General features: G+C 40.9%; 1 protein-coding gene across 1 annotated transcript in view; it reads right to left on the bottom strand.

The window, feature by feature from the left end:
• Positions 1-617: 617 nt before the first annotated feature.
• Positions 618-21,447, bottom strand: part of LOC132668529 (S-formylglutathione hydrolase-like) — a 50,525-nt gene continuing 29,695 nt past the window's right edge. The window contains 2 exon segments of the mRNA XM_081795801.1: positions 618-1,205; positions 1,208-1,559. Coding sequence (XP_081651927.1) covers positions 661-1,205; positions 1,208-1,559 — 897 coding nt within the window. The 3' untranslated portion in view covers positions 618-660.

Below are 21,447 nucleotides of genomic sequence, written 5' to 3'. Positions count from 1 at the left end.
CTACCAGCAATATGGGAGAGTTTTGGTCACTCCACATTCTTACCAACACTACTGCTTAATCTTCCCAAACACCCATTTTGGTGGGTGTGGAGTGGTACCTTGTTGTGGTTTAATTTGTATTTCCTTGATGAGTAATCATGCCGGGTACTTTTTCCCATCTGTGTATCATCCTTGTGAAGTGTATCCTGAAATCTTTCCTTCTCCTGGAGGGTCGTTTTTGTTGTTGCTGTTCTTTTATCTTTTTATGGTCAGGTTGTAAAAAAATCTTGGTATACCTTCAAATCTTGTCTTTGGTCAGAAAATGCATTTATCAATCTCCCAGTCTGTGGTTTGCATATTCATTGACTTAATGTATCTTTAGATTAGCAGAAGCTTTTACCAATTTTTCTGCTAGATCCTGTGTCACTTGTTATAAGCTGTATTTTCCAAAAAAAAAAATGTGTTCATTTCATCCACACTGTTGAATTTGTCCCCTTAAAGTTGTTCATAATAGTCTCTTTTTTTTTTCTCCTGGTTTTATATATTTACTCAGAAAGTGATTCAACTATGGAATGATGTATTTTTAGCACTCTGAAAGCCAATGTCTTGAAATCCTCTTTCCCTGCAGTACTGTTTATTACAATTTTATAATCCTGAACAAATTCTCTTATCTGAAGTTTTTCATGCATTCAGGTATTTTGCATGATGTCTGATGTGATCAGTAATGAAGGTTGCAATGAAGTAGTAGCTGTAATCTACTCTACATAACCCTCTTGTAATCTAAAAACAGGGGAAATTCTTTTCTGTACTGGCAGCTATAAAGTTGCCAAGTAGTAACTGTCCACCTGAAAGGAACTGGTCATCTTTTCCTTGATCAATTAGTATGTCCAGCTGAGAACCCAGATAGGATTTCACAAGATGGGTAGCATCATAAACCTTCCATTTACTTTGATCTGTTCCCAAATATCCACTAAAGGTTTTTTTGTTTTTTTTTTTTTTTTTGCCCCAAGGACAGAGCACTGGGTTACAAATTGGAGCAAATGCTGATACAGATTTGTATTTTCCAGGATTCTTCAAAGCACAAATCAAAGCTCTGTGGCCTCCCATGGAGTGGCCAAAAATAGGCATCCTTTGGAGGTCCACCGGAAAATGGGCATTTATGAGTTGGAGAAGCTCTTCAGTTACATAAGAGTACATTCTGTAGTTAGTTTTCCAAGGATCTTTATGGCATCCACATAAAACCCTGCACCTGTGCCAAAGTCCCAGTTCTCATCTCCTCCTTTAATATTGCAGCCATGAGGGCTGGTATCTGGAGTGATTACAAGGCTATATTCTGAGGCAGCTTGATGAGAACCAGAGTTTGATATAACATTTTGTTCTGTGCAAGTGAAACCAGACAGCCAATACAGTGCAAGGCATTTTCCAGTTTCTGCCTTTGGTGGTAAGTAGATAGCAAATTTCATTTTTCAGTTCAGTTCAACACTGTCATGTTCAAAAACTTTCTGCAATCCTCCAAAGCACTTGTTGCTGGAAATCGGTTTATGAGCAGCAGCCAGAGTGGAAAGGCAGGGCCTCAACTTCTAAAGTTGTTCTTGATACTTTCTTATCCTCCTCATGTCTATAGGATCTGTAGTGATAATCCCTCTTTCTCTTCTGATATTGAGAACTAGTGTTTTCTCCTCTTTTTTTCATGATCAGAGTAGCTAGTGGTTTATTAATTACAATCTTCTCAAAGAGCCAGCTTTTGTTTTGCTAGTTTTCTCTCTTTTCTGTTTTCATTTATCCAATCTCTGCACTTTTATCTTTATAATTTCCTTTATACTATTTCCTTTGGGGTTTCTTTGCCTTTTTTTGTTTCCCCTATATTCTTCAGGCCATTGAGTTGAGATCCTTCCCTTTTCTTAATATTATCATATAGAGCTATAACTTTCCCTCTAAGCACTCCTACAGCTGTATTCTACAAATATTGATATGTTTTATTTTTATTGCTATTCATATTACAATGTTTTCTATTTTCTCCTGTGATTTTTCTCTTTGCTCCGTGGATTATGTCTAATCTCCAAATAGTCGAAACTTTCCTACATATCTTATTGCTGATTTCTATTTTAATTTTATTGTGGTCAGGGAACATACTGTGTGTGGTTTCAATTTGATTTAAACTATTGAATTTTTTTTTAATGACCCAGACTGTGATTTACCATATGCTGGTGAATACAATATACACTTGAAAAATATGTGTCTTCTGTGGTTGTTGCGTATAGTCTTCTATAAATTAGCTTGGCTAAATTTTGTCTAGTTGATCTATCAATTGCTTGAGAGATGGGTATTCAAATTACCAATAAAAATTGTGGATTATCTATTACTACTTATTTTGCTTCATGTAGATTAAAGCTCTGTTATTAGGTACTTATATATTTTTTTAATGTTTGTGCTTCCTGGTGAATTGATTCTTTTATTATCAGGAAAGATCCTTCTTTTTCTTTTTGACTTATAACACATATTGTCCACTATTAATATAGCTACTCCAGCTACTTCTATCATTTTGTTTACATAGTATATTCTTAAAATATATTTATTTAAATCTATCTATAGTTTTATATTTGAAGTGAATCTCTTATAGACACCCTATAATTGGGTCTTTGAGCTTTGTTGTTTTTTTTTTTTTAACCAAGTAGCAATCTTTACATATTAATTGGAGTGTGTAGCTTATTAACATTTAATGTTATTAAATATTGACTTACTGGTGACTGAATGATGTGATTGGATTTAGGTCCATCATTTCATTATTTGCTTTGCAATTTTGTTGGTTTTCTGTTTGTCCCCTCAGCTTTTTGTCCCTGTTCCTTTTTTCTGACTTCTTTTGGAATATTTACATAGTTTTTATGATGCCACTTAAAATTATCCATTGAATTTTAGCATTTCTCATTGATTTTTCTAAACATTAAAATATGCAAGGAAGAATAGGTTTTAAATTGGATGAGATTTTAAAATTTTGAAATTAAATGGGATAGGATTTCTTAAACCCTAAAGTTGTTTAAAAAAATACATAGGATGCCAAATTCTTTATCTAAAGGATGGATAAGAATGAACCCCAGAGCAACTTTGAAGGATAAAGGGAAAAATTAACCATCTCTGTTTCCTCCTTACTAGAGCCAGTGCATTCCAGAAATTCTGGAATTCTGGAATAACTGTTTTTGTTATTTTTTATAATTGTTACAATCATTACAATTATTCCCAGACAAGAGAATAAAAGCAGTGGGAAACTGATGGCAAGAAAGCAAGAATTATCAAGAGCTGCCTTTCTGCCTCACTTTACCATTTGAGAAATACAGTCCACATGATGGCTTTTCACAAAGATGACTGAAGAATTTTTCCCTCTATTACCCTTCTTTTTACATTCTGAATGGACAATATATCTTTCTTTCCATAGGAATCTGTTAGAGATATTGGAGAACAATTCCAGCTCTAGACCAAAATCTGATATGAGTGGAAATGTGTTTCATTTCCGTTTTTGATACTTCCTTTTTGCTGAGAAAGAGATGAAAAACAGACTTTGATTGAACCTCTACTATGGTCCAAACTCTGTGTACAAACTTTATATACATTATCTCATTCAGTCCTCAAAACTACCTTATCATTGGGGCCCCTGGGTGGCTCAGTTGGTTAAGTGGGCAATTCTTGATTTTGGTTCAGGTCATGATTTCACTGTTCATGGCATCAAGCCCCAAGTTGGGCTCTGTGATGACAGTACACAGCCTGCTTGGGATTCTCTCTATCCCTTTCTCTCTCTCACTGCCTCTCCCCTGGTTGCATGTGCACATTCTCACTCTCTATCTCTCTCTCTCAAAATAAATAAGTAAACTTAAAAAAAAAAACAACTACCCTATCAGGCAGTTACTATGACTTCCACCATTTTACACAAAACATAAAGTTCACAGAATCGACGTACTACGTCCAAAACCTACTGAGAAGTCACCAATTTATCAGGAACTCAAAAAATTGGTATGTAAATAGCACTTCTAGAAATTTTCTCCTGAGGCAAATGTCCAAAGATGTCCAAAGACATTTGCAGGAATGTTTTCCCCAACATTGTTCACAAATGGAAAACTGGAAGCACCTAAATTTAGCCCATAATTAGCAGAATTTGGTTAGTTATGGTGCTTCCATACTATAGAATACTGCACAGATGGTGACAGATCATATTAAGTTAAAAAAATTTTATGAACCCAAGAGACATGTTCAATAACATTCATTGTATTGGTGCATAAACACAAATAGGAAGGAAAAAGCACAGGTTATCTACAAGTGGTTATTTATTGGATAAGGGGGACAAGATTGTAAGAGGATTTGCACTTTCCATATGCTCTGGTATTGCATGTATATGCTCTGGTTTCATGTATAACTTGTATAATTAATTTAAGTATATTTTATGGTCAGCATGATTAGTAGGTAAGATGATGAGAGTTGCTTTAATAGAATCCTTCCTGTTACTGCAGCTGATTTCTATAGCCAGAACCTTCCCAGGGAGGAGAAGGGGAAGAAGGAGAACTCTAGAACCAGAAGACAGCAATACTGATGGTGGTGGAGGGCTGGAGAAGGTAGATCTGAGCGGCCAGGCTTGGCAGCAGCCCTGCTTAGCAACCTCAGAAAACCCTGAACTTGATGAGTACTCAATAAATGAGTTGAACTGAAAAGCAAATCCATACCAGCTGTGACTTACAAATAAAAGTCACATGTATCACCAATAATAAGGTATAGGCAACATACAATGAAAGAAGCCATTTTACGTTCTTAAGATTAGCAAACACTTTAAAGCTTAGCAATACCAAGTGAAGCCAAAAACAAAACGAGCTGTCCAATGTCGCTTATGGGAATACAAATTATTACGACCACTTTAAACAATTTGTCAATGTCTGGTAAAGTTGGACACAAGCCTGCCCCACATATTAACAATGCCACACATGTTAAGAGATGCTTTTCAAGAGACCTACATGGGAATGCATATGGCAATAGTGTAGATATGTCCATTTGGTAGAATATTAGTCAGCAGTGAAATTAAATAGACTAGAGTTTCACATTTCAATATGGATAAATCTTGAAAAGATAAAAATGAGCACAGGGAGCATCAGCTGTATCTGTAATGTTCCATTTTGCCAAAAAAAGGGGGGGGGGGGAAGAAGAGGGACACTGGATAACAAAAAATAAATAAATAAAAGAATCTGAACTATATGTAGAAAAATATTCATATTTTTGATACTTTGATGTTGGATACATGGGTGTCGGTTATCTTAGTCTCTGTCTTTTCTGTATTTTTGAAGAATTTAATAGGAAGAAAAAAGAGAAAAGGCCTAGAAAAGAATATTCTGAGAAAATACACCAAAATTTTAATGGTGATTATCTGGGAAGATTCTAAGTGACCTTAGTTTTCCTTTTTATGTTTTTTTATGTGTTCTATTTGTACATATGAAACATGTATTTCATTTATAATAATCAAATGTGTTATTTTAATGTAATATAGGGACACCTGGGTGGCTCAGTCAGTTAAGCATCTGACTTTGGCTTAGGTCATGATCTCATGGTTCATGCCATGATCTCATGGCATCAGGCTCTCTGCTGTCAGCTCAGAGCCTGGAGCCAGCTTCCGATTCTGTGTCTCCCTCTCTCTCTGCCCTCCACAGCTTGCACTGTGTCTCTCTCTCTCAAAAATAAATGAACATTAAAAAAAATTTTTTATGTAATATATATACAATTTTTGTGACATGTGATGAAACTATATGAAATACAGGTGCAGTAAAAAGGACCAGAATTAGACTAAGAGATTAACAGTATTGTTTAATCTTTGGAGTTGGGGTAACAGATGGCTTTTTGTTCATACTTTGCTCTAAACACCAATTTTTCTAGAGTGGGAAAGTACAATATTTATGAACATTGGCTTATATAAAAGGCTACAGGTTTTAAATGAAAAGAAATTCAAATAGGTTTTTCCAACATTGTAAAATGTTCACGGTCCTAATGATAAACTTAGTTATAAAAAAAAAAAATCTGTTCTTAAAGAAAAATTGAATTAGAGCAGATAATTGTTAAATGAAGTCTGGTATGATAGTGCAATTTATATTGATATTCCATGAATGCTAGCCCTGCTAATCAAAATATTGAGTTAAATAGCACGAGCTACTCCCTAAATAAATTCTATGAGTGGGGGTTATTGGCAAAGGGGAACATGAGGTCCTAAGTAGCCTACTGACCTGAGTTGTCTCCATGGAGAAGGACGCATCAGAGTCATTTAATCAATGCTGTTTCTTTTATAAATCGTCAGGGACTCTCCTAGGAAACCTTTAAGAGATTGATTCCTTATTACCACTGATATATGTTCCAATTAAATTTTTCACATTGCCCTCCTGGGACTGCCCAGCCTGAAGGGAAAGAAGATGTGATCCCAGTCTTCCATGCCCCGTCATTGACAAGATTCTTGCATGTTAGGGACACCATGACCAGCCTGTTGCCTAAAATCTGTAATGGAAAACCATGGCACTGCCCAAAATCTTGAAGCACTACTCTAGAATAAGCACAAAGCTCTGACAACCTTAGGATTTCCATATGCCTGTCCAGAGAGGTGTCTTCAAATACAAGTGCAATGTTTTCTTTCTGGAGAAAAAAAAAGAATCTATGAAAATCCTAACATCCCCTCCTGACACTGCTCTCCAGTCCACCCTGTTGGTACCAGGCAAACCCCAAGAAACAGTTGCCCTCAACCATGATGGGTGGTGAGTTTTCCAAAGCCCGTATGTAACCAATGATCTTAGGAGATCTGAACAATATTATCTCAAGATATGAAAATCCAGGATTATTTCCCCAAAGTGTATAAACTCAAAATACAGAGAATTGAAGCAACTTGCCCAGGTCACCCTTGTAGCTCATAAGCCAGGTGGCCATAGACAGGAAGAAGGAAAATGTAACTGTGATGACAAGAAAGCATCAGAAGCAGATAAGCAAATCAAACACTGAATTTTAAAAATTTACATTGTTTTTAGTCCTTTCTGTTTTGCACTTTTCTTGGGTTAATGAGACCCTATAAACATATTTCCATCCACAGTTTTAGAGACTTCTATCTGGCTATCCATAGGAGATACGGCTGACCACATCCCTAGGTGTTTAATGGCCTCATAAGCTCTCCCTTTTTTCACTTTGCTGTCTCCACACCCATAGAAGACATACAAGGATTTTGCTGCCCCCGAGATTTTGCATCTTTCTGCTCAGCTAATTACCCCCAACTGAAAAAATGACTGTCCCTCATACTTGGAGAAATATGGTAATCAAGCAACTAAATGCTCCTTTTGCTAATGACATGTTTTTTCAATATGTTCAAATGAGAGGCTCATTGGAAATTATTCACTTTCTTCTAAGTTGCAAAGGAAAATGAAAGGCAAATTATGGCTGTCTAAGCACGTGTTTGCACGGATCCTATCTCCCTGAACTAATTTGCCATCCGCAGAGCTATTGACAGCTAGTGCTTCCCTTCAGCCTTTGCACTTACCCGGTGGAAATGATTAAAGATTTCATTTCCGTGAGGGGTCATTTAGGTGGGCGATGACCCCAAAAGACAACACAGAAGTCATAATGTCCGAAGGAGAGAGTGAGAGAACAATGGTTTCCATAAGTATTTCAACAGTAGGAAGACAGAGAATGGAGTGTCCGATTTGAAAGGAATTCAGGCCTGCTTATTCACTCTGATTTTTCAGATGAGGAAACTGAGGCCCAGAGAGGTTAAAAGGGGATTGATCAAATTCCATTTGCTCATTTGTAGCAGAATTGAAACCAGGAGCTAAGTGTTGGCTCTTCTCTCCTTCTCCTCCATCCCGTAGCCATCAGTACCAGTAAATAAAAGTAAGTTCAAGATGATGTGGTTTCTGGGGCAGGGGGGCGGTGCTTAAGACAAAGTATGATGGCATACTTGGAATTTTCTACCAATTCCTCAATTGCGCAACTTCGCTGATTCAAAGAAACTGCTTCACTCATACATAAGCCAACACACACAATCCAACAGAGATCATTCATCATTATCTCACTGCACTCAGGGTAGGGAGCTCCACGTAGAATGCAGAAAAGGCAAGGTCAAGGGCACTATAGAATGAGCCACTCTCCTTCACCCTCCAGCCCCCACCCCCTCCCATCAGCCCAGGTTGATCCATTTTCATTACATTTCTCTTTGATGCAAAATCCCCAAACCTTGGGCAGGCAGCTCGGCTTATCAAATCTGTTCTTAATAATCCATTTTTATCAAACTTTATCTGATGAAACCAAAATATGTTTGATCTTAGTATAAAGTATACTTATCAGTCCTACTGCTAGAATGACACTGCCCTAAAGTGAATGGTATTAAGTGCAAAGTCTTTAGAGTCAGAAAGAAATGAGTTTAAATCCCCAGTCTGTCACTTCCTAGCTGCAATGCCTTGACCAAGTCCCCCACAAACTCAGCAATATCTCCCTTAGCATGCTAGGCTCTAGGAACTCAGATACCAGCCCTGCCTTCCTGGCTTTACACTTTGGAGGCAGAGACAGATACCAGCATACCTGTTACCCAAGTTATAGCAACTGTTATAAGTGTTGGGAAGGAAGGTTCCCTGGAACTGTGAGGGCATCCACCAGGAGGATGTGTCTTTCTTGCGAAGGTCAAAGAAGGCTTGCCTTAGGGGGAACGCTGGAGCAGAGATGAGAAGGATAAGAGGGCGAAATGAGGAAGAGCCAGCATCCCAGGCAAGGGCACAGTGCTGGGATGGACCACGTCCAGCCTGGGAGAGTGAGTGTGCACAGTACGGAGCAGAGAAGAGGGGCCCATGGAGAGGTCTGAACAATGGAGAGGCACCTGTGACCACGGCTAAGAGGTTTGCCCTCCTTCTGAGTGGTATGGGGCTGCAGGACATGATCAGTCCCAAGCGTGAACACATCAGAGGACAGCATGGACACCGGTACCCGGGTAGAAGTCCAGTGCCGTGATTCATACAAGAGCTAGTGATGGCATGAATAGAAAGAGTGAACAGAATCTAGGGGATACTTAAGAACTAAAATCATTTAGGTTGTCATGATACATTGGATCAGGGAAGTAAGAGAAAGGAGTACATCAATGCCAACTCAGAGCACTTTGGCTTGTGAAACCAGTTAAGTGGTGGTCCATATTCTGAGAACTAAGATTCAAAGGAGGCAGATGGATGACCTAAACATCTGAGCCTCAGTTTCCTCATCCATAAAACAAGAATGGTAATGCCGTCTTTTAGGTTTTCTTACCCAATCCAACATGGTGGAAAGGGAGGTGGGAGTTCCCACACATACAACCCCAAGCAATTCTCGGACACCAGCAGGGTATCCAAGGATTCACCTGAATTCTAACACCATCTACCCAGAGATAGCATCAGATCCCACAGGTCAAGGGTTCAGTCCTACAAGACTGCCCCCAACCCCACTTCCAACTCCCGTTGCAAGCCCCAGATTTTACCTGTACTTCTGACCTACCAGCTGCAGATTGGAGGTTCCAACAATCTCTTCCCCAGGTTCGACTCATATGCTAGAGTGGCTCACAGAACTCAGGGAAACACCATTTACTTAGGTTTGCAGTTTATTAAAGGATATGATAAAGAATATGAATCAACAGCCACATGAAAAGATGCACAGGGTGAGGTGTGAGAAAAGAGGGCGGAGCTCCCATGCCCTCTCCAGGACACCACTCTCTCCAAACCCCCCTCCTTCCATGTTCACCAACCTGGAAGCTCTCCCAATCTGGTCCTTTGGGTTTTTATGGGGGCTTCATTACATAGTCACGACTAAGTCATTGGTCATTGGCTGATTCAATCTCCAGTCCCTTTCCCATTCCCCACCCCCACCGCCCCATCTGGGGGTAAAACTGAAAGTTCCACCCCTCCAGTCACATGCTTGGTTCTCCTGGCAACCAGCCCCAACCCCCATCCTTTCCAAAAGTCACCTCATTAACATAAAAAAGGTAACTTTGTTGCCCTTATCACAAGAAATTTCAAGGGGTTTAGGAGCTATAAGCCAGAAACCCTGGACAAGAACCAAATACATAAGGAATATTATATTTTGATCATTTGAATGACCAAAAATATATTTCTTATAAATCACAATATTGCATACATAAATCACAACGTTGTCGGAAGGCTTAGAGAAGATTCCTAGAAAGTGACTGGTATATGGTACACCCTGAAATAAATGGTAGCTCTTCTCAGAGGTTATTCTTTCTCGATCTGATTGCAAATTCAGGATCTCAGGCACTCATTTCTCTTCACTCTCCTCTCTGACCATTCCTTCAAACTGTCAGTTTGCAGATCTAATCATCCTAAATCGTCTCTATTATGCCATACTAGCAAAATAGGCAAGGTAGCGATTGCTCTTATAAACTTATTATTGTAAATGTCACAGCTACAGTTTAGCTCACAATGGCCCACTTTGCTGTTGAAGGGAAAACATGTATTGCAAAGGTAGTTCCCATTATTAGCCAAATGCTCATGCACAAATGTGTTTATTAACCAAGGGCAAAGTGTTGGGTCATTTAAGGGGAACTGAAAAGCACTGCTCTCAGATGGAAGGGAGGGGGAAAAAAAATAACACCTACACAGCACTTAGAGTTCATAAAGCACCGTCACAATCACTGTATCAGCCAAACCTCACACTGTAGGTAGGGGGTGGGGAGGAAGGGCAGGTGTTTTCATTGTTACTTTTACATGTAAGATTAATTTAGAAAAAGTAACTTGCTCAAGCTTACAAAACAAGTGAGTAATAGAAATGATTTAACTACAAGTCTCTGGCTTCCCGTTCTGTATGTGTATCAGAATCCCCCCTTCGACCTCTGCCAATGTCAAACCACTCAATAGGGACCATAAAAATCGCACAGCCACCAAACAGAGGAGCGGGGCAAAATCAAAACTCAGCGGAACTCTCATGCTGATATGTTATCAATTCATTATTACTTCACCATGATTGTGGTTGCCATTAACAGACAACATGAGCTGAATGATTAGTATATGCCAAGCTACGTGTTAAACATTCCGCAGGCATGATCTCATTGAACCTTTACAGCAACCTATAACATGGATGCTTTTATAAATTAGAATTATAAAAAATACAGATGAAAACGGAGGCTTAGAAAGTTTAAGTTGCTTGTCCAGTTCCTAAATCCTGGTCTCTTTCCACAGCCACTACACTAGACAGGCGTGCTTCTACGGGACATATTATATACATGGCAGCAACGTGACTTACCAATAAAGCTACTAAAGTGAGTAATTTCAAGTTATCCTGATTTTTTTGGAAAATCACACCATACCTCCCATTCTCCTACAAGAAAAGTATGTAATCTAGTTCTCCCACTCAGTGAGCAAATGGGTATGAGCCCTTATCTGGGCCAGGTACCACCACAGATTCTTGTAATGGTCCCTTTGGAGTACTGAGGTTCCTGTCTCAAATTTCAGTCTTGGCTCTGCTCCTTACCTGCTAGAAAACCTTGGACAAGTTACTTAGCAGCTCAGACACTTAATTTAGTAGTCTGTGAGACGGGGGTGATAATAGTTCCAACATCATAAGGTAAGTGGGACCACATGCCTAAAACATTCAGCATGGTGCCTGGGACATGGTCGGTGCTCCACACATATTTGCTATGATGATTTTATATTTTGATGATCCTCCAGATAGCAGAACAGATGTTAGTTTCATTCTACAGAAAGGAAACTTGTTTCAAGACATAAAGTATTTTGCATAATCTCACACAGTTTGTAAATGGAGAAGACAAAGATAAGAAATCGGGTCTTCTAAACACAACATAACAAATTTTTGTCATTAAAATCCCGCACAGCTCTCTACGGAGAATGGATCCCGGTATCTGGAAGATCTTGGAAGTAAAAGCAGGGTGGAGCCATGTGGCTTGTCACACAGGGTTGAGAGGTTAAAAGACCTGGAAGACGATTCAGAAGTGGGAAGAAAGGACCAAGGATTAGAGGCACGGAGGGAAGCATCGGAGAAAGTAGGGGGAGGAGGTGACAAGAGAGAAGGGCTGGAAAAAGAGAATATGTCCACAGGGATCTGAGAAATTGGCCCCAGGGTACATAATATACCTCCATCCTCCTTCTGTCTTCAGAATTGCCATGAAAATCTAGACTACTTATAAATATAGATGACCCCCATCTGAAACTGGATAAGGAGTGGCAAGAGATAGCATACAGGACAACACCCTGCGAGGCACTGTCGTGGGAAAGCAGTGGGGCCCGTGCTTTATGTTTCATAAGGAGGATAAAAGGTGTGGAATCGGACTGTATGGACCAGGTGTGGCTGAAGACAGAAAGAGGGAGGTAGGGAGGAAATCACCCAATTCTGCACATTCTGAGAAAACACAGCAAGCAGCTTTGGCTTCTAGGATACCATTCTTAGTCTAGCCATCTTATAGGGGGGAACCCAGGCCGTTTGTTCAGAAAGCTATCCATCCTGTCACAAAGCCTAGAAGAGGATTCTTCATTGAAATGCTCGCTGACAGTCTTGGAAAGGACATGCCTGATTTAGATAGAAGCGTAAATCTGGATATTTTTCATGATTGCTCCTCATTTATTATTTCACCGTGCTAGATAAAGCCCAACCAGGGAGTTCCAATAGCACACACTGAGATAAACGTGTTGTCCCCTTAGTTCTGTCCTTCCCTCTTTGACGAAAATATAATTGATGAAAAACAGAATCTGCATTGGCCACATGTGACTGAAGTTCAAATACTTAGGTTGTTGGGTTTTAAAATCAGATCTGCTAAGATATCATTTGCTTTTATGTCCCTTAGCCTGGACATAGTAATAATTGCTTGCAACTGCTGGCGGTGGGTAGCAAGAGGGATGGGGAAGAGAGACAAGGGTGGGGAGCAGGGTACTCAGGGAGGACAAAATAGACCAAGAAAGCTGATCACTCTCCTTAGGAAACTGAACAAATACATCCCTGCTCTGTTTTGTTCAGAAGTCAGACTCGGGGCACCTAGATGGCTCAGCCAGGTAAGCGTCTGATTCTTGATTCAGCTCAGGTCATGATCCCAGGGTCATGGGACTGAGCCCCACCTCAGGCTCCATGCTGACAATGCCAAGCCTGCTTGGGATTCTCTCTCTCTCTCCCTTTCTCTCTGTCCCTCCTCTGGGCTCACTCTCTCTTTCTCTTTCTCTCTCTCAAAATAAATAAATAAATATTTAAAAAAGGGAGAAGAAGGCAGAGTTGGGTGTTCCATTAGCCCTCCCTTCTCTCCTCATGCCCTCTTCAACCCCTTTCAAAAGGTACCATATAAAGGATCAGGTAGGGTGGGTGAAAGATAATAGCATTTGGAGTCAAATGATCCGGGGGTGGGTCCCAAATTCTACCAGTGATTAGTTGAGCAATTCGAAATGGAACATTGTATCCCTTTTGGTTTTGCTTCTTCTCACAGGAAACATGATTATGAGTATGATCAATGAGATAATGCAAGTACTATGTATGTTTCCATGAATACTTATTAACATTAATGGACAAAAATATATTGGATCATGGATTTGAACATGAGACCCGAGAGTATAAAACTCCTAGAGGAACACATGGAGGAGAAGCTCCATGACCTTGGACTTGGCAATGGTTTCTCGGATTTGACACAGGAAATAAATGCACAAGAAATAAATCCCAAATTAGACAAGTAGGACTCCATAAAACTAAAAAGCTTCTACACAGCAGAAAGCAATCTACAGAGTGAAAAGGCAAACTACAGAACAGGAGAAAATATTTTCAAACATGAGAAGGAATTAGTATCCAAAATACATAAGGACATCCTACAACTCCATAGCATCAAAACAAATAAGCTGATTTAAAAGTGAGGCAAAGAGGGTGTCTGGGTGGTTCAGTGGGTTGAGTGTGCGACTCTTGATTTCAGCTCAGGTCATGATCCCAGAGTTGTGGGGTCAAGCCCTGTCTCAGGCTCCACACTGAGCTTGGAGCCTACTTAGATTCTCTCTCTCTCCCTTTGCCCCTCTCCTCCACTCACATGCTCTCTTTCTCTCTTAAAAAAAAAATAGGGCAAAGGACTTGAATAGACATTTTCCAAAGCAAGACTGGACCTTACATTGCCGCACTAAATGTGCCAGATTGACATGTCTTCCTTTCACCCAGCTCTCCCATCACCACCTAATTTGCAGGCATGTTTTTCTGTCTTCTGAGCCCAGCTATTCCATCCATTGGCTGACTGCAGTCACCAGACCCCAGCCTGGGACAACCAGTGCAGAGGCACATGAAGAAAGTCTGAGTTAGAAATTCAAGGATTCCCCCAACCTGCCCACAGACTCTCAGCAGCCTGTGGGGAAGACGGCTCCAACAGACATGCGTCCTCCGCTTTCTTGTGCTTCAGTTCTATCTATGGGTGTGTTTCAACTCCAAATGTGACCTGGAGACGGAGGTTGCCCTGTGAAGTTTGCATTTACCATGACTGGCACGCCTGCATGTTCCAAGACCACACAGGTAAATATGGCAATGGAATTGCAATAGGCTACCATGAGTGGGCAAACTATGGCCTGTGGGTGAAACGCATTCCATTGCCTGCTTTTGGAAGGCCCAGAAACCAAGAATGGGTTCCACATTTTTACATAGTTGAAAAAATTCAAGAGAAGAGTAATATTTCATGGCATGTGAAAATTCTATGAAATTATGTGAAAATTATATAAAATTCAAATTTATCATCCATAAATAAAGTTTTATTGGACCACAGCCAAATGCAATCATTTACATATTGTCTATGGCTGCTTTCCCACAATTGCAGAGTCGAGTATTTGCCACAGAGACCGTATGGCCAGGAAAGTCTAAAATATTTGCCATCTAGCCCTTTATGGAAAAGGCTTCTTGACCCCTTTGAGCTACTGCTCAAAGGCTACAGATTCATTTATCCTTAAGTACAGGTCAAGACAAAACTCTCTTTCATTCCAGTCTGACCCACTTCATCAACTATGAGCTTACTGCTTTCATTCTTGCCCTTTTTATAACACATTTTTCATAACTCTCTTCATGCCATCACCCTGTCCAAAAGCTTTCTCTATACTTTTATAATCAAGAAAAGATTTTTTTTAATTTTATTTATTTATTTATTGAGAGAGAGAGAGAGAGAGAGAGAGAGAGAGAGAGAGAGAACAAGCAGGGGAAGGGCAGAGAGAGAGGGAGGGAAGGAGGGAGAATCCCAAGCAGGTTCCAGGCTGTCAGCACAGAGCCTGACATGGGGCTGGATCTCACGAACTGTGAGATCATGACCTGAGAGGAAATCAAGAGTCGGACACTCAACTGACTGAGCCACCAAGGTGCCCCTGAGGAAAAGGTCTTTTAATATGCCAGTGGTTCTCCACCATGTATAGAACTAAATCCAAAATAGCTGTGATATGCCTTCAGGGCCATTCAAATCTAGCCCCAGTCCCCCCTCTCTTTTGAAACAAGCTGCTGCCAAGCTCCCCACTTTGCCACAATGCCTTTCACCTTCACTGACCTAGAAGCTCCCTTACTGCCTCAAAGTCCAGCCCAAAGCACCACTCCCCTTCTCTTCATATCCTTGAGCAGAAGACTATTTTGTCCACCAATGTTTCCACCAAGGCACATACTTTTAATGAACTTCTGCAAAGAGATGTATCCTACTACCTTGAAATGACTCACGTGTACATCTAGCCTGACTGTATCTGCCATGTCCACCAGGAAGTGAGCCACAACCACGGTTTCTTCCTCTTTATGACTCCAGCACTTGTCATGAAGAAAGACCATACTATGTGTTTATAAAATTTAATAATAATAGTTATGATTCCTTTTATTGCCTTTTTCATCTCAGTAGTCGAGAAGAGGATTTTTTTTTTTTTTAAGAGAGAGAGTGGGGAGCCTGGATGGCTCAGTCAGTTAAACATCTAAATCTTGATTATAGCTCAGGTCATGATCTCACAGTTTGTGAGATTGACCCCTGTGCCGGGCTCCATGCCAACAATGAGGACCCTGCTTGGGATTCTCTCTCCTTCTCTCTCTGCCCCTGATCTGCTTGCACATTTTCTCTCCCATTTTTCTCTCTCTCCCTCTCAAAATAAATAAATAACATTTAAAGAGAGACAGAGAGAGAGAGCACAAGTAGGGGAGGGGCAGAGAGAGAGGGAGAGAGAGAATCTTAAGCAGGCTCTGTGCTCAGTATGGAGCCCAACACAGGGCTCAATCCCACAATCCTGAGATTATGACCTGAGCCAAAATTAAGAGTCTGACACTCAGCTGATTGAGCCACACAAGCATTCTACGAACAGGATTCTTTTTTTTTTTAAATTTTTTTTTTAACATTTATTTATTTTTGAGACAGAGAGAGACAGAGCATGAATGGGGGAGGGGCAGAGAGAGAGGGAGACACAGAATTGGAAGCAGGCTCCAGGCTCTGAGCCGTCAGCCCAGAGCCCGACTCGGGGCTCGAACTCACTGACCGCGAGATTGTGACCTGAGCTGAAGTCGGACGCTCAACCAACTGAGCCACCCGGGCGCCCCTACGAACAGGATTCTTAAAAATAAAAGATAACCACAGACATAAGACATATCTCCACAGATTCATCCTAAGTACCTCTGTGACCTTAGATAATCCACTTAATTTTTCTGAGATGCACATTTCTCATGTGATAGAAAATAAGGATGGGACCTAAGTGGCTGACTTTGCCTATTTAAAGGGAGAGGATGATAATCAATCATAAAAGTAACAGCCAGCATGAATAGTATACATTCACATATCTAAACATTACTAGTTTCAAAAGAACTTTCATAAACAAGTTATTTTACGTTGGCAACAACAACAACGACAACAACAACGAATGCCCAAATAACATACTGCCAGTAAAAGCTATTTATAAATTGTAAAATACACATATGAAATGATATGGCTTTTAGTTTGTATTATAATAACCACCTGACATAGTTCAAAAGCTTCCACCCTAGGCTGGCAGGTAGAAGAGGCTGTTTGGAGGCTCATAATGCATTGCAGAGTAGCGTAACTTTATTCTGTATGGTAATGAACCTGCCATCTGGCTTCCTATACTTCAGCTTGCCCATGAGGAAATAAAACAATACCTCACAAGTTCACAGACCTTAGATTTACAGGATATGTCCACATCCATTATCTGTTATAACCCTCAGGACTGTCCTCACTTGAGATCAGAAATCCATTCTTCAGAGCTGTAAGTGGCTTGCTTTAGACCTTCCAGCAAGGGAGAAAGGACTGCAATTTGAACTGAGGTCCTCACTCTGTAAGTCCCTGATTTTCCGTCATTTCAAGAGCCTGTAGCATCTTTAGAAATTAAGAAATTGAGACTAAGACATTACAAATCATCTAAGATCATATAATTCATGAGAAAGTTAGGAATCCAGGCAGAACACTTCCCCCTTGGTCCCTAAATAGTTATATTTTCTCTTCTGTGGTAACCAACCTCAAAGATGGCCTCCAGTGATCCCTATCTACTAGTATTTACACTATAGTATCATCTCCTCCCGCACCGAAGAGGGAGGACTTGTAGAACTAATAGGATATTGAGGAAATAACAATGTGTATTTCTGATGCTAGGTCATAAAAGACATTGTGATTTGCATCTTGCTTCCATGAATCATTTTCTCTGAGGGAAGCCAGTCACCATGCTGTGAGGACACTCAGGAGCCCTTTGGAGAAGTCCACATGGCAAGGAGCAGAAACATTCTGCCAAGAGGCAGCACCAACTTCCCAGTCGTGTGACTGGGCCTTTTTAGAAATGGATCCTCCAGCCTCATTCAAGTCTTTAAATGACTGCAGCCCCTGCCAATATCTTAACTGTGATCTCATAAGAGACCCTGAGCCAGAACCACCCAGCCCAGTCGCTCCTGAATTCCTGACACACAGAGGTTGTGTGAGACAATAAATGTTTGTTGCCATCTAAATCACTGAGCTTTGGGGGTGCCTGGGTGGCTCAGTTGGTTAAGCATCCGACTTCAGGTCATGATCTCACAGATTGTGAGTTCGAGCCCTGCGTCGGGCTCAGAGCCTGGAGCCTGCTTTGGATTCTATGTCTCCTTCTCTCTCTGCCCCTCCCCATCTTGTGCTCCGTCTCTCAAAAATAAATAAATGTAAAAAAAAAAAAAAAATTTTTAATCACTTAGCTTTGAAGTAATTTGCTATGAAGCAATAAATAACTAACATACTTTTCATTGTGGGCAGTAGTTTCTCTGAGGTATGTGCACATTCTTCTTTCCTCTCCTGGATTCCAGGGTTTTCTTCCTAAAATGTAGTCACAAATCCATTTTTCAGCTGTTTCCCAAAGTCGTTCTCAGAGACATTAATCAAATGAAAGGTGTTGCTTGCTTCAGTAATCTGATTCTCCATGGCCTTCACCCAGCTAGATGCCCCAGAAGCTTTCCATCTTGTCCTCAAGCAATTTCCTCATGGTATACTCATGTCTAAAGCCCGAGATAAGGTTGAATAGAAAGTGTGGATGTCACATGCTCTATATCTGATGTGTCCTCTGAGGAACACATAATAAGATCTCAGTTACATCTGTTGGAAAATTGGATCCCGAAATGATAGGATCATGGTACTTAAATATATTCTTGTTTATTCAGTCCCGATCCTATGTTTCTCTCTTCTTTAAATACTTCTACCCTGCTCCTGTCCTTTATGATCTATCATCCTTATTACTGAGAAACCAAAACCATAGAAACTGGTTGTTAGCAGTAAATATGCTCATCCTTTTAAAAAATGTATTTATGAATCAGAGCCCCTTCTTTTTCCAAAGCAAATAAATTGTGAAGCTTCTAGTCCTCTAGAGACTGGATCATTTATACAATGGAAATAAAGGGTGAAAATCCTGAATTCATCCCCTCTATGCCCTATGAAAATCTAAGACACTTGTCAAGAGAAAGGAAACAGGATGCTGGCCTATCAGCGTGTTGCCCCGTGGCCTAGCTACGTGACCAGGAACAAACGTCACCAAGTCTTTGCAGTGGGGGTGAGAAAGCAGAGCTGGCCACACCTTCCTGAAATACTCAGTATTATAATGAGAACCGAATGAGCTGATTACAAGTGCTTCTCAAACTTTCAAGAGTGAGCAAATGATGTAGAGAGTTTAGTAAAATGCAGATTCTGGACTATGGCCTGAGATTCTGTATTTCTAGCAAAGCTGCCAGGAGATGCTGGTCTGAGGACCGCATTCTGAGTAATGAGGATGTAAAAGAATCATAGCTGTTAGCAACGAGTCTTGCTGTTGTTAACATGATCTCCATGGCAAGACACGCAATGCTGGCGAGTGGCAGCAGGAGGACTTAAATCCAAGATGACCTACCCTGGCCTTGCAGCCCCCATGTTGCCTCTGAAAAGGAGCAGGATGTGCTTGGAGCAGGTTTAGGCAACACTTCCAAAGAGCCATCCTGCCAATGGTTTACCACCAGCCCAGTGCCTTCTCTTGTGACAGTGCAGCGCTGATCTCTCAAAGGCTCCAGAAAATAATTCCAGCAGAGGAGTTATGGATTCATTATAGCTTCCATCACATTATCACATACTGAGGACTTTCCGGGTTGCCCAGAAAACATCTGTCAGCAAAGACAGATTCAATCAAAAATAAAAATTGAGGCTTAATTCAGCCTGGGGAGGAAACCCATTAACCAGGACATGGGAGGTTAACCCCCTGGGCCACATCTCAGGGAGGAGCCGGGGCTGACAGTCCTGTGTTCATTAGAATCAATTAAGAACTGTCTGCCCCCAGGGATCACAGCGGGGTGGGGGGGGGGGGGGTGGTTTCTCTTCCAGGACTGAATGGGCCCAGAGATGTGAGCTCAGGGCTTAACTCTATTGCTTCTCAGTGGAGGGCTGGGCCTGAATAAGCAGATATTTGGCTTTGCAGAGTATCTGATGAGGTTGCAAAGACAAGCCTGGCATTATTATTTTACACTTACAGCACTTTTGAAGCAAGAGTGCTTTGCCCTGTTTTATGAGTTTGTCTTAAATATGCCAGTAGTCATGGGGAAAAAGCAAAGACAAATTCTGAGAAAGAGAAAGGAGTGGGCAGTGCTTACATTCCAAAACCCTGGCGTCAGACCCTTTAGGAATCATGTTCGTGGAACCTGGGAATTAGGGCAGGTGCATCAGCAGCTAGCCACAGAAAGTTGAAACCTAGCGAAGTACTTGAAATCACAACTAATTTAAAATTGGACTAGGAAGAGTTATAATTAATAACAGCTACTATCTCTTCTCTGGTGCTTTGTTGAGCACGATAAATGCATTTTCAGAGTAAATCTTTCCCTTAGTCTCACAGAGGATAGGGGTCGCCCTATTTTACCAAGAAGTGGAGTGATATTACTTGCCTATTTCCATAGGCAGAATCAATGCTATAAATGAATCTACCGTTTCATTTCAATTAAATCTTTGGTAGAAACAAGAGACTCAGCACCAGTCAGAACACAGAATTTGAGAGAGCACACAAGAGAGAAGAAAATGGAAGGGTCTTATTGTTACTGACCAAAATATAATCACTATCACCTAGGGTTTGTTTTTTGTTTTTTGTTTTTGTTTGTTTGTTTGTTTCGTTGGGTTTTTTCCAGTTGCACATAAGCATTCAGTAGAATATTTGTAAGCTTTATTTGAGGGCAGCATGCTGGAGGTTCAGATTAATTCTAGATGTGGCTATAGTTTCTTACTAATGCTTCTTTCTTGCCTCCATTTAGAGCCACACCCATTGGAGGAGGGTGGCACTGATCTGATGGAATTCTCACTTGGCATCACGAAGCGTGAGTCTGCACCCAGGTCACTGATGGGCTCTGGCAACTCCGAGAAGACAAGTAACCTTTCTGATCCTGTGTCCTTATCTGTACAATGGAGCTAATCCTACTCACTCTAAAGGATTATTGAGACGCACAGACATATACTTGTGAAAATCCTTGAGTGTGCTATACAAGTGTTAGGTACCATCCTTAAGGACAACTGGGTCTCCTTTCTTCCCCAGGGAACACACCCTGCCCCAAGTGTCTTTAGTTACTACTTCCCACAAAGGGGACTGCAAGAGATGCATAAATCATCAGAGCACACAGCACATCTTTGCTTTCTTCAGGGTCATCTTCCCTCTGTCATCTCTTTCTATTGGCCACATGGCCTTTGAGGACTGACAGTGACCTCAGTCGGGTGGCTCACTCCTTCATGCCCGACCAGAAGTCTCTTTAGGAAACTGAAACACGTCTCTGGCCAGCACCCACCCTGTAAGGGGCAAGTTGACATGAAGATAATCTAAAATCACGGGCAAACCAACCAATGCAGTTATAACTGCACTGTCCTCAAAAATCTCAGAAGCAAACACAAGTACACACGCCTGCACACGTTCACATAAGACATGCAACCTCAGTGTGATGAGAAACTCTCGCCCTATGGCATGCTCCCTGCCAGAGCAGGGGCTCCACGAACTGGCAGTAACATCCTAGAAGGAC

This window comes from Panthera onca, chromosome B3 (genome assembly GCF_046562875.1).
Source record: "Panthera onca isolate mPanOnc1 chromosome B3, mPanOnc1 haplotype 2, whole genome shotgun sequence".
Classification (NCBI taxonomy): Eukaryota; Metazoa; Chordata; class Mammalia; order Carnivora; family Felidae; genus Panthera; species Panthera onca.
This window is presented reverse-complemented; position numbering and strand designations above follow the sequence as displayed.